At 39.5% G+C, this 12,920-nt stretch overlaps 1 protein-coding gene across 6 annotated transcripts in view; it reads left to right on the top strand.

The window, feature by feature from the left end:
* The window catches only part of casz1 (castor zinc finger 1), a 71,651-nt gene that overhangs the window by 40,793 nt on the left and 17,938 nt on the right, over positions 1-12,920 (top strand). For 4 of the 6 annotated variants that reach the window (XM_011476952.3, XM_011476954.3, XM_011476957.3 and 1 more), the window contains 4 exons: positions 3,391-4,291; positions 6,992-7,057; positions 10,066-10,162; positions 12,581-12,745. In XM_011476952.3, coding sequence (XP_011475254.1) covers positions 3,391-4,291; positions 6,992-7,057; positions 10,066-10,162; positions 12,581-12,745 — 1,229 coding nt within the window. The remainder of the gene's footprint in view (positions 1-3,390; positions 4,292-6,991; positions 7,058-10,065; positions 10,163-12,580; positions 12,746-12,920) is intronic. The other 2 variants (XM_011476958.3, XM_011476951.3) reach the window with 1 other exon arrangement.

The following is a 12,920-nucleotide window of genomic DNA, read 5'->3' as shown; positions in this document are numbered from 1 at the left end:
CCCCCCTCTTTTTTTTTGTTTGTTGCTCTTTGTTGATTGTAACTAGGGCATCGATATTGCAATGTTTTTTTCTCAGCTCGCAGTTAAAACACTTTTTCCCCCTTCCCTCTTTCTCTTTTTTTTTCTTTCTCACTGCTGTCTTTCAAAGGCTGATGTGGAGTGCACATAATTATGCATATAAACATAGTGGCTTAATTATCTCTCACAACATCAGTGACAATGTAATTAACAAACATTGCAAGATCAATGAGAGAAACTGCGACCTTCAAAACATTTAACTCCTCACATTGAGGCATCGTGCAGATTTTCTATCAGTGCAAAACCCCAGAATACTTTTCCAAGATAATTTAGATGTCACATTAGAGCCCTCATAAGCCAGTCAATGGAAAAAAGCAATGAATAAAAAGTGTGTAAGCAAAGACAGAAGATGCTTGGAACGACGGATCAAACAGGCTTGACCATGACTTCCATTTGCAATTCCGGGTTCACACTAAAAGGTTATTGTTCATTTCAAGCTATTTCAAAACTCCCTCTATTTACTGCCTGTTAATTAACTAAGCAAACAATGAGGAAGTTTGATGCCCCCCTGCCTGCCTCCTTTTTTTGTGACAAATTACATTAAACAAATGCAAATAAAGTCATTTATTCATAGCAACTCTTTATTACCTCAGCACTGTCCATTTAAACGAAACACACTCAAACTAATTCACTGATATGAACATTGTTTTAAGCCTTCGTTCAAATGATTGGACTTTATAAAACAGCCGCTTTACTCAACAAATGTATCGATGAAGCTGCTGCAGCTTATTAAATACGAAATGATGTGCTCCACGCTGAATATTTGTGCTTCTGGGCTGACACGCTTTAGAAGGCATTCGGACTCCATATATAGGCTCCAGCTTGCATCTTTATCATCAGCAACACCTCTGCCTCTCATTCCAGTGAGCAGTGTAGCCACGATGGCCATGTTTGGTCAGCAAATGGAGATATAATACCCATCTGTTATCATATCTTGGAGGGAAAATGTGGCCTAATTGCCTCAAATATAGACAGGGCAGGTCTGCGTCGCGTGTTGAATTTTGCTTGACTGAAGTGTCAAGATTAGGAGCCACTTGCTTGTAGATTTTTTCCAGTGTCACCAGAGAGAGTGCAGATAGAAATGTCAGACGTGTTAGCTAACAGAAGAGAAACGGGTGAAGGTTAAGGGGAAAAAAACAAAAGAAAGAAAGAGAGGAATATTTATTTATTTCTTCATTCATTTAATCTAAGACAGTGGGTGGCAACAAGAGGTGGGGAGGCCAAATGCACGGCTTTCCCACCTGGTGTCACATGACATCATTAAGAAGCAGACAGATAGCGGCTGAGCAGAAAACTCATTTACATGGTGTTTTAGAAAGGTTATCTCTTGTCGGTCCCAGCCATAATCCCTTCAAGTCCAATCATTTGTCTTTCATTTCCAGTACATCGCATGCCCCAGCTAATTTCTGATAATAATATGATGATAATACCACCAACAAATAGGAAAAAAGGGATGCTGCACGCACACGGCACACACTACTTGACTACTCGATTTGCAATTGACTTTGACTCTGAAATTATAAATGTTTTCATACATCAACCATGCACTAAGTAAGAACAGGTAGAATTTACTTTATAGATGTGATTAAACAAAGGGAATTATTTTACTTTTTAATGCATTTTTTTTCTTTTTCACTGAACTTTTTACTTGGAATTTGTGTCTCAGCATGTCTTGTATGAAACCCACCACGGTGACCCAGAATGATATACTGTGACACGAGATGCTTTTACAAAAATAGAGGCCGTTAAATCTGGTAAGGCATAAGATTTAAAATAAAATACTTTCCCATTTTTAAATGGGCTTTCTAGTTTGTTTTTCATTTGATCTACCAGAAGCAGCTAAGGGAGGCATCAACTTAAATGTAGGATGAGGCATTGTGCTGTGCAGTAAACAAATACATGCACACAGTCAACTGTGGTTTCAGTACATGTGAAAACAGCGGATTTGACAAACCGATCTGTGGCAAACATGTTGCTTTTTCCTCTCAAACACCTGATCTATTTCTCTTACATTTTTCATGCCACTTCGATCCACCAGATACTCTTTCATACTGTTCTAGAGCAGAGGAACAGCCCCTACTTGGTGAATGGAAATTTGGGGGATTATTTTACATGCTGCGTAGAAGATGTGAAGAGCAGGACCCAGTGACTGATTTAGCAATAACTGAGAAATATGAGACAAGAGCAGAAATATTTGTGTATTAATTACCTCCAATAGTAGCTGGTATTGCCGCCGAGCAGCTCACATGTACTTAAGTGAGGAAACCAGCGATAAAAATGTGTTTGGACCTTGTCCCTTTGACACTGCCAAGCCTGAGACTAAAGGTTTTTACATGACCCATCTTTAATGATCATATTATGAATTACCAGCTTATCTGTGTTGTGAAGTCCAGCTGAATATGGAAAGTCCGAGAACGAAACAAAAATATATTTTCTACTTCTTATCCAAGCATTCTTTTAAATTTCTTTTCATTTCATTTATTTTTTATTTTTCTTTACACAAACTGAACCAATTCTTTGCACCTTCCTATACATTCTGACACACCTGGATTCTTTAAGAAGTTGCCTAGTTTAATAGGTTATTGTTAAATTAAAATAAAATATAGAATAAGTTAAGTTAAATATAATTTAATAAATGTCAAAAAAATAACATGCATGTAAAAAATGCATGCATGTTTTTAGTTAAGTGTTAGGTATGGAATTATTTAAACATCCTTACATTTTTAAATTAACTAACAATGAGAATTTCTAAAAATGACCTGCGAGAAGTGCTCATATTTTATTCATACAGCATTAACTAAACCATCTTTTCTATGATTTGCTTAGAAATGTTTTTTTAAAATAAGATTGCATTAGACCTTTTTCAAATGAATTTTTAAATACGTTTTCTAATTAATTTTTAAGACGGTTAAAGATTTAGCACAAAAGAAAAACAAGTCAGAATGAATCTTTTTAGTCACCTGCACATTCAGCAGGACTTATACAGTGCAACCAAAACAGGAAAAGCCTCAGCCTGAATGCCTGTAGGCACATAAATACACAAACATTTACCAGTTTCATTGCTTGCAATGCAGAACCACTTTTCCTGTTGTTTGCTTTGCTATAGCTTTTGTTATAACTCTCGTTCTAAACTATGTGCAAGTTTTTTTTTTAAATATGGGCACTTTGATGAAAGTACTTTTTATAATTGCCCATTGTAACTGAATACGAACTTAAATTCAAAACTGTAGCTTATTTGTTTAAACTTTAACAGCTGCTGACATTTAAACAGCAGTTTTGTTCACGAGTTTGTTTTCTTTTTCTTTTGTGCAGGAGAAGCGTCTGTCCTGAGAGACTATGCAGCCACCACCATGAATGAGTTTCTTGGCATGTTTGGTTATGATGACCAGCAGGTAAGGGATGAGCTGACCAAGAAGATCAGCTTTGAGAAGCTCAAAGCTGCTACCTCAGACCCCTCATCCCTGAGCAGTGATGAGGCCACACGGCGGGCTCGCTTCTCTAAGTACGAAGAGTACATTCGCAAGCTAAAAGCAGGGGAGACCCTACCGTGGCCGATGCATGCTTCCCCACCAAAACCGGATGACCTCAACACAAAACTGTCTCAAGAAAAAAGTGCTGCCATGTTTCAGACCTCTGGGTGCCCTCCAGGGACTGAGGGGCAGATCTACCCATCCAGCATGGACCACAAGCAGCAAGTGGCACCTCAGCTGAGTAATTCTAGGCCCACTAATCCTTCTCACATGCAGAACATGGCCCCCCGAGCCTCCAAGTATGACTTTTTTATTCAGAAGTTAAAGATGGGCGAGAGTTTACAGCAGCAGAATGGTAATGCATACAAGCGACCCTCGAAGTACGACCTAGAGAATGTCAAGTTTCTGCACCTCTTCAAGCCAGGTGAGGGCAACCCTGACATGGGCGGTGCCATTGCCTTTAAGACTGGCAAAGTGGGCCGCCCTTCAAAGTACGACATCAGGCCGATTCAAAAGCTGATGCCCGGAAACCCTGAAGCGTCGCTGATGCCCAACGTCCTTGCATCAGCACCAGGGAATCCCGGAGCTCCTGGTATCCCTGCAGTAGGTGCAGTGGGGGCCAGCATCGCCCCCGGACTCACCATGGACCAGTCGGGATCTCTAAACTTCAGTGCTGCTGACTACCTAAAATCCAGTTTTTCCAAGACTGACTCCATCACCACCGGGACCGTTTCCTCTGTTAAGTAAGTGTGTTCACAGTTCCCATCATGCACCATATGGCACCACAGCCATGGGAAATCTGGCTTTTGATTTGTTAACATGAGGTAGACATGCTTTTTCTAGGAAACAACTTTGCATTTGATGGATTAGAATGAAAAGAAAAGACTAATCTTATGGTTCACCTTCAAACTAAGGAACATCTTTAGATCTTAGATCTTTAGATGTTTTGATCTAGCATAAAAGAACAGTTGCTAGAGCCAAAAAGACTTAAGCTTGTGTCCAAAATTCTTCACTACTCCTTAACTACTAAAAAATCTATACAGTCCAGGACTAAAGTGCCCTGGATTTGATTCTGACTCCACGCTCACTACTTTAAAAAAGACATTTAAATGGTAATTATGACATCACTGATTTCTCAAATATAAAATATAAACATTTAAAGTTTAAACAAATATCAACATTTTACAAAGACACTATGAATCCACTGTATTCTGATCATTAAAACTTGGATGCCTTTTAAAAATGTAATTAAAGTACTTTTTTTTTCCCAAATGAAATTGTTTAAAAGCAATGCATTTTGGACTGTATTTGCCAATCTAATGAGCATCAATGCACTCTGACTTTTCACAAAAACTTGTGGCAAATGTCTGTGGGTGCTAGATTTTGGAATCATATGTTGTGTCTGAATTCTTTTACTACTTACTAAAAAAGTGCACTGTATAGTGCTTTCACCATTTTGTAGAGCTGTATGGATCTACAATTACAAAATCAAGTCCCCTAGAAATTTTCCATAAGTCTCTGCGAAAAACCAGTGTACATCGATGCTCACTAGAATTAGTAAATAAAGACCACAATGCATTTGGTTTCAACGATTTTTGTAAAAAAAAAAAAAAAAAACTATTTTATTGAACTTTTTTTTAAACCAATCGTTGTAAAAAGCTTGTATGTATTAAGTTTTGACTTCATGAAATCGATGACGTCCCATTTGCCGTTTAAAAACAAAAAGTAGTGAGCATGGTGTTCGAATTGCTTATAATATCCAGGGCACCAAAAAGGTTTTTTTAGTAGTTAGGGAGTAGGGAGGGATCTGAGACATAGCATAGATTCAGACAGCTCTACCAAACAGTGGACGCACTATATAGTACACGATGTAGTGAGTAGTGAGGACATTTAGACACAACCTAAACCTCACTGGATTTATGTCAATACAGTCCATGTATTTGCCCTAAACTCTGTTTATTAACACAAGGTCATAGTAAAACTTAAAAAGACAACAAACGGTATCAAATATATATATATATTTTTTAAATAACTCATACAATGGAAAAAAAACAGCATCTAGTTTAGGCAAATGAACTGCTGCTTCCTTAATCCTTTGCTAAAAATCTCCTGTTTTGGATGGAGACGTTTCAAAGTGAAGTTCACTGATGGATTGAAAAAAACACGCTGTCCTCTTCACCTTATCTAGTCTCTAACTAAAACCCTCTGAGCTAATATGAACCTCACATACACTTAACTGTTTCTGTGAGTCAGTTAGCCTAACGCAAAGGTAATTGCTACCTTCATTGCAGTCAGTAGGAGAGTAGTGTGAAATAGCGCATAGCGCCCAATAGATCCTCAGTATGATGAGCTGCGAAGGCGCGTAAAGTGTTTACTTGCTCTAGCACTCCGTGGAGACTGATTTAGCACAGTCATCGCAAAGTGACTGACTTCTTTCGTTTGGCTAGGGTGTAACAACTCCCTTTAATTACTTTGGAGCCATGACTAACCTCCCGGCAAGTCGCAGGGGCCGGCTCAACACTGCATGATGAGTGCACTTTAAAGGAAGCAAACGAGGGGTTTGGGGAGATAACCTACAGCTGTGTGCGTTACCAGCAGGAACGGCGTTCTGGAGCCTGTTTGATTGATTTTGACCTTGTCTTTAGTTAGTCAAGAAGTATCAAAGAAGAGCCCTCAGGCACCTTTCCCTCCGGTTTTGGCCTTTGTCAGGTTATGCCTGTATAGGTGGAGTCTTAGCTGGCTGACCCAGTCTGGTGTATGTGTTCAGGGAGAGGGTGGCGTTGGGGAGAATGTGTGTCGGCGCATCCTTCCCTCTGGCCCAGATTAAGTCCAGGTCATCCCCTGTGTTTAGCTGCTCACATGGAGCTAAATGCCACTTACAGAGAGAGCAAACTGAACCAATTCTTAAATATGACTGCTCCTGAGGGCCGCACTCCTGCCAGCTTCATAAAGGGATTCCTAACACAGGCGACAAATGGCAAATACTATTTCTCAACCGTCGTATTTAATGTTTTTTAAAATCTTTTTAATCCACCTCTCTACAATTACTTAAATTTGAATTTGTTTTTTAAACATTTGTCCAGACAGGCTGACATCAAGAGGATCAGAAGACAAGCTTTTTCCCCCACTTTTTTATGCCTGTTACCCAGTTTGTTTGTTTTTTTGCATATAGACACTCGCCAAAATTTCCCCATAAAAGATAAATGCCACGTTGCTCCTACGTTTTGCCTTTCATTTGTTGGGAGACAATTTATCAAAGTGTGTCTTCACTTTAATTTACACGGCACATAAAAATGCTGTTGTGCCGCAGAAAATGTATATTGATAGTCTAAAGTTTGAGAGTGACTTGTAAGCAAATATTGTCCCTGTTTAATCCTTATTAACAACAGGCAGCCCAGTGTCATCATCATTCATGTCTGTTTTTGTGTTTTCTGTGTCATTAGGAATGGTCTGCCACCAGATAAACCCACAACCGATGATGTCAACCTATACCAGAAATATATTGCCAGGTATGCAAATCACTCAAAGTGCCGCATTAATAGAAAAATAGTCAAAACAGCCTTTTTTATGCACTAATGGTGTGTTTTATTCAGTGAGGTAACCACATCATAAACTGCTATGCGAGTGTTATATGGGGAGTAAATTAATTAAGAAAAGACTTCAATTTATGTGCAGAGGGGAAGTGGCAAAAAGAGGAATAAAATAGAGAACAGTTTGATGGTAGTTCATTGTAACTGGGTGAAGAAATGTTCACAGTCTGTAAATCATTAAAACCTTAAAAGCCGTACAGTTGTGTACCTTTTCATTAAAGATTTTCCAATGAAAATTGTGATCTGTTTTTTTTTACATGTTCTTGTAGCGTTTTTCTCATGATGGAAGAAACATATGAAGAAAATTAAACTTAAAATATAATTCCTGAATGTTCTTTTATTCCAACCGATGTGAATCAGGAGCAGATGAAAAAATTCAATTTGAAAAAGCTTGTAGCAGTGACTTAAAAGCTACAAGGCAGGTCAGTAGCTCCCTGTTCCGCTCCATTCAGATGCATTCACTAGCAGACACATAGATCCATGTCCGTCTTTGTTTTCCACGTCTAAGCTGGCATCTGGCTCAAAACTGTACAGCTGGATAGATCTGATATTGCATTTTTGTTACACTGTCAATGCAAAGTTGCAGGACAGCATGTATTCTGATGGATGATGGGGAGTAGGGGCGTACTCACTCTGCGCCAATGGTCCCGCCCACAACTCAGAGGTGAATTTTTTATTAGAGCCGCTCTGCAGAAACCCTTTTTCGATTTTGGCCAAAAACGGCATAATAATAATAATAATAATAATAATAATAATAATAATAATAATAATAATAATAATAATAATAATAAAAAGATCACTTTTTATTATTTATTATTATTATTATTATTATCATTATTTTTATAAAGTGGGCCTTTAAGAATAAGAACAGATATGAGCTCTTTTGCTTTCCCATCTGAACACACACTAACTTTTTTCCCTCTGAAGTCAGTTGCTCACTGTAATAAAGACAAAAGCATCAGAGGGGAAGAAGGTGTCTCAAGTTTCAGTAGACACAGAAAATGTCTCCACTCTCGATTCATCCTATGCCGATACTATAAGGGTGATTATGGCTGCTGTGTTTATTGTGTTTAAAAAGAAAGAAAAGCAGCATTTGAAAAGCCAAAGTGGCTTTGGCGTTAATGATTACTTCTCCAAGCCATAACATGAAGGGCACAAATCAAAGCCTTGGCACTGACAGACACACACGCATGAACACAACCTCCTGCACACAAATATGCACAAACACACACAAGCTCACAAAACCCCTTCCTTGGACTGATTACATTTTGCAAGAAGATTTAATTAAGGAATTTTTAATGAGGCTTCTGCTGGCACTGCCAAGAACTGTTTTGATATTTGCGCTGCATAATGCATAAAATTTGTCTAAACATCTCGGCAGTTGATGCACGGGGAGGTTGCAGATAAGCCCAGATACAGTTTCAATTTCCGCGTTGGGGCTGAGAAAAAAAAAATAGAGAAAGGAAAGGAGAGGAGAGAAGAGAGGAAAAATGAAAAGGAGCGCTCATAGAAAGGGCAAATGTGGCAGCAAAAGGGTAGGGTGGAGGCGGGGGGAAGGGGCCCTCTTAGAGCTGGGGCTAATGAGTGCAAATGGAAATGTGTTTTTGTCAAATCCTGACAAAAGAGGGAAAAGAAGTTGTTCATATTTTACCGCACTCGAGTTTGCCGTTTAGAGAGGCTTCCTGTTCATGTTCAACAGCAGTTTCACCCTTTAAATGCTCTGTGCACCCACTGTTGCCTTGGCACTTTGATCTGTGTATCTATTGTAACTGGAGATGCACTGCAATCTCTGTATTGTGGCGATATTAATATTTAATCTGCTGCTGAATAGCAGAGGCCCATTAGGCCCCCTGACGCGGCAAGTGGGAATTGTCCAGAGGCAAAGTGATACAGCTGGGCAATGAGCAGAGAGGTGGGCTTTAGTCCCAGGGGGCAGGCGAGAGGGGGCTCTGTATGTTCATCAGAGTGGATGTGTTGGACAGAACACCACAGATACCGTTAATAGCCACGACATATGTCGGCTTTATTTTTAGCGAGACTTCTGCTTTGTCCCCGCACTCCCGAACAGCACCACCAACCCAAAACAATGGTGGATGTGCCATTCAATTAACTTAATGAACTCGGCAAAGTGATCTGTAAATGCAGCTTTGGGAGAATCCTAACGAGGAAAACACAGAAAGAGGGATGGAGAAAAATATTACTCAGCCCGTTTTCTCCCCCTGTTCTGCGCTGAAGCAGATGGAATCCTTGGCAGTGGTGGCGCAAATGTTTGTTTGTGTGTGTTTTCACTGGTAATTTGAGGATTTTAACAGTCATCATTGTCAAGTTTATGACCACCACCATAAAAGTGGCAGAACAGCAGCAAGTAGCTGCTTCTTTCGACCATCACCAGATTCAAATCTGGTATCTGCGCTTCAGTTGATTTGACCAAGTGGCCTCCAGGACCAGAAATGCGGTTAAGATCCAAGGAATAGCCAATAATTTGACTTTCACCGTGTGGAGAAATAAGGAGGGAGACATGCTGCTGTCTGCAGCAATGAATGTGAACGTGGACAGAAAGGGGGTTTTGCGTATTTAATATCTCTTATGATTTCTGTGAAATGATTGAAGATAATTTGTTTGAAATTGGTGTGACAGAGGGGTAATTTATTGCAAGGCTGCGGAAAGAAGCAGTTTGAAGGTGTGAGTTCTGGTACTTTAAATGTGAGACGAATACATCACCTTAGCATATTCTTTATATGTTTCACTTTAATGCATTTTTGAATATTTAACCAATGTTTAACCAAAAGCTGCTAATAATTGGTTATGTCCTTCCTTCATCTGTTTTGTGTTCAGGTGTTTCTAGTCTTTGATCTGCCTTAATGTAGTTTTACTGCTCTTTAAATAAAATGTGCTGAAATGTGTTCTGTACTGTGTTTTTTTTTCAGGTTCTCTGGAAGTCAACACTGTGGTCATGTGCACTGTGCCTACCAGTACAGAGAGCATTATCACTGCATGGACCCTGATTGTAACTACCAGGTCAGCGTGAGTACTTTATCACTTTTTCCTGACCATAACCCAAGTTTAAATTTATGATCTGAATTTTGTACTAATCCTTTTGAGCGTTCTCCATCTAAAACTTGCCAGTCCGGATTTACATAACAATTTAAAACAGAAGAGTAAAGTTGTTTTTCCTGCACAATAAAGCGGATATGATGATTCTCTACGGTAGGATTGACAAACAGAATAATGTGTCATTCTGGCACACCCAGCCAAAGTTGACAAAGATGAAAACTTTGTTGATTTTAGATCTCTTGATCAGGCTTTAAACACATTTACACTTTTGTTATCCTCATTCACAAATTCCCCTTTTTTTACTTTAGAAACTTTAGGGCAAGCAGAAATGTTTCTTTTCATCCATTTGTCTTGTTTTTGTGAGACTCTGCCACTGTAAGGCCCACGCCCACATTATTAATCTTGTCCTGGTTTCATGAGATATCATGTAAAACATAGGAAGGAGAAAACAAAAAGCAGATCAAAATACAGGCTTTGTGTTTGCTGCGGCATTGGTCTTGAGAGAGCTAGACAAGCACCGGTAGATTTGTAAAAGAAGCACAATCGTGTGCAACTTCTCCTGCTTTCACCAACAGTTTTCTGAATAAAGCCATCTTCTGCTGTAATCTCCTGTCTGGTTCAGATCAGCAGAGATTACCTCTTGATAAACACTGTTTGTGGTGAGAAGCATCACAGATCTAAGCTTTCATTTTCTGCACAAATCCCACTTCACTCTCTTATGAGGCACATTCTTGGAGGAACACAAAGGAAAATCATTCTGTGTCATTATTCAAAGCATTGGTTCAGGTTATCATTGTAATTTCCACAGTCGGGTCCACGTTTTTTTTTCTTTTTTTGTTGTTGTTGCGTGGAAACACAGATATGCTTTGGAAGGCAGCTCTCAGGATGTCAATATAATGAAAAAAACAAGCAGGCCGTGATGAGCAGCCCTTTTCAGAGCGATAACTCATGAAATGTTACATGACACACACTCCTGGAATATTATCCCACTGCCAGCCTGCAGGCAGTTGGCTGAGTCCTAACATTCTCCTTTCATGGGCTTGTACATCAGGGAGAGTGTGCATCTTGCCACACTAGTGGGAATCCTAAAATAAATGTAGCAAGTGGCTCCTAACCTTCATCACCACTCAACTGAAAATGAGATCTTTTTCCCAGTCAGCTCTCTCCATGGCCTATTTTGGACGGCTTGATGGATCGAATGTACCATGACCGCAGTTCAACTTTTCTTTCAGACATCAATCCCCATTACATACCAGAAAGATCAAATCCATAACTGATAGTTGGTGTTTTTTGGGGGGGAAAAAATAATGTCAAGAGGCGAGGAAGCCCTCATCAGCCAGATTAAACATCCTAATAAAGTTTGAGCGCTCAAACAATAGTCAGACCTCTCAGAAATTTATGGGAAACTATCCAAGACAGAGGGAATCAGCAGCCGTATGAGATCTTAGCTTTTTACTGGTGCGCAAGTGGAACACATGACACAAAGCAATTACCCTACTTTGTACAGCAATTAGTTGCTTTTAAGAATTTCTCTTTATGGTTTTTTTTCTTCAGTTGCAGATAGATATGGATTGAAGATAGAACTGTCTTATTGATTCAGGCTTCTCCTGTTGCAGTTTCTGTAACATCAGCTTAAACCCAATTACAGCAGATTTGGTTGCTGCAGGTCTCTGCGGAGGGACTTTTTCTTTTTTCTTTTTTTTCCTGATTCCCTTTCATGACTCTTGGGTGTGGGAGCGTTTTATTTATTTATTTATTTGTAATTTAGCAGGCGGGTCTCTTAGCATATTCATTCATCATTGCAGGCGAGACCTGCACCAAAAGCAAGCGTTAATGCTTTAATTAAAAATGGAATCGTATCTCTGCGAATTGAAAGGAAAATGTTTTTTGCTTGACTTGTTTGTTTGTTTCTGTTGTCTTCTGTTTTCCCCTGTGCACGTCTCGGAAACCATCTGCACGGAACATAATTTTTCCAGAGCCAAAAACATGAGAACTGTGATCTAGCATGTCAATTGATTCATCTTAATTTGAAAAATACATTTTGTTGGAGGGGAAAAAAAACAAAAAAAACAAAGACAAGCAACGTTTGGAGAGTATATTTCATGTTCCGTATTACAGCCTCTATGCTCTGAGAGCTTTTAGTGCCGATTTCGGAAAGGACGCAACTTTGAGATATGTTGTGTAAATCCACAACTACTGAATGCGTCTTATTTAAAGACGCCCTGTCCTCTCCAGGGCAGGGTGCACATCCCTCCTCAACTGCCAACTGGCTCCTGCATGTTGCAGCTGCTGCTTCTTCATAGATAAAGTGACTTGTTGCTGATTCTGTGACTGGTTTAAATAAACACCAACCTGTTGCTGTACATTTTCCCCCCTCCCCTTTTGCAGAGGTTTACCAGTAAACAGGATGTAATCAGGCACTACAACATGCACAAGAAGAGGGACAACTCCCTGCAGCATGGCTTCATGCGCTTCAGCCCCCTGGATGACTGCAGTGTCTACTACCATGGCTGCCATCTCAATGGAAAAAGTACCCATTACCACTGCATGCAGGTACACAACAAGAGCCACAATTCTTCTCCCTCCTACACACAGAACTACAATAAAACCACAAACATATATAAGAGGTACGCACATGTGTACAATCACAAGAATTCTGAATTATTATTTTTCTGATATAGAACTGCATAGCAACAACTTGCTTTGACTGATATAGAATATGAAATGT

Source organism: Oryzias latipes, chromosome 7 (assembly GCF_002234675.1).
Source record: "Oryzias latipes chromosome 7, ASM223467v1".
NCBI classification, from domain to species: domain Eukaryota; kingdom Metazoa; phylum Chordata; class Actinopteri; order Beloniformes; family Adrianichthyidae; genus Oryzias; species Oryzias latipes.
This window is presented reverse-complemented; position numbering and strand designations above follow the sequence as displayed.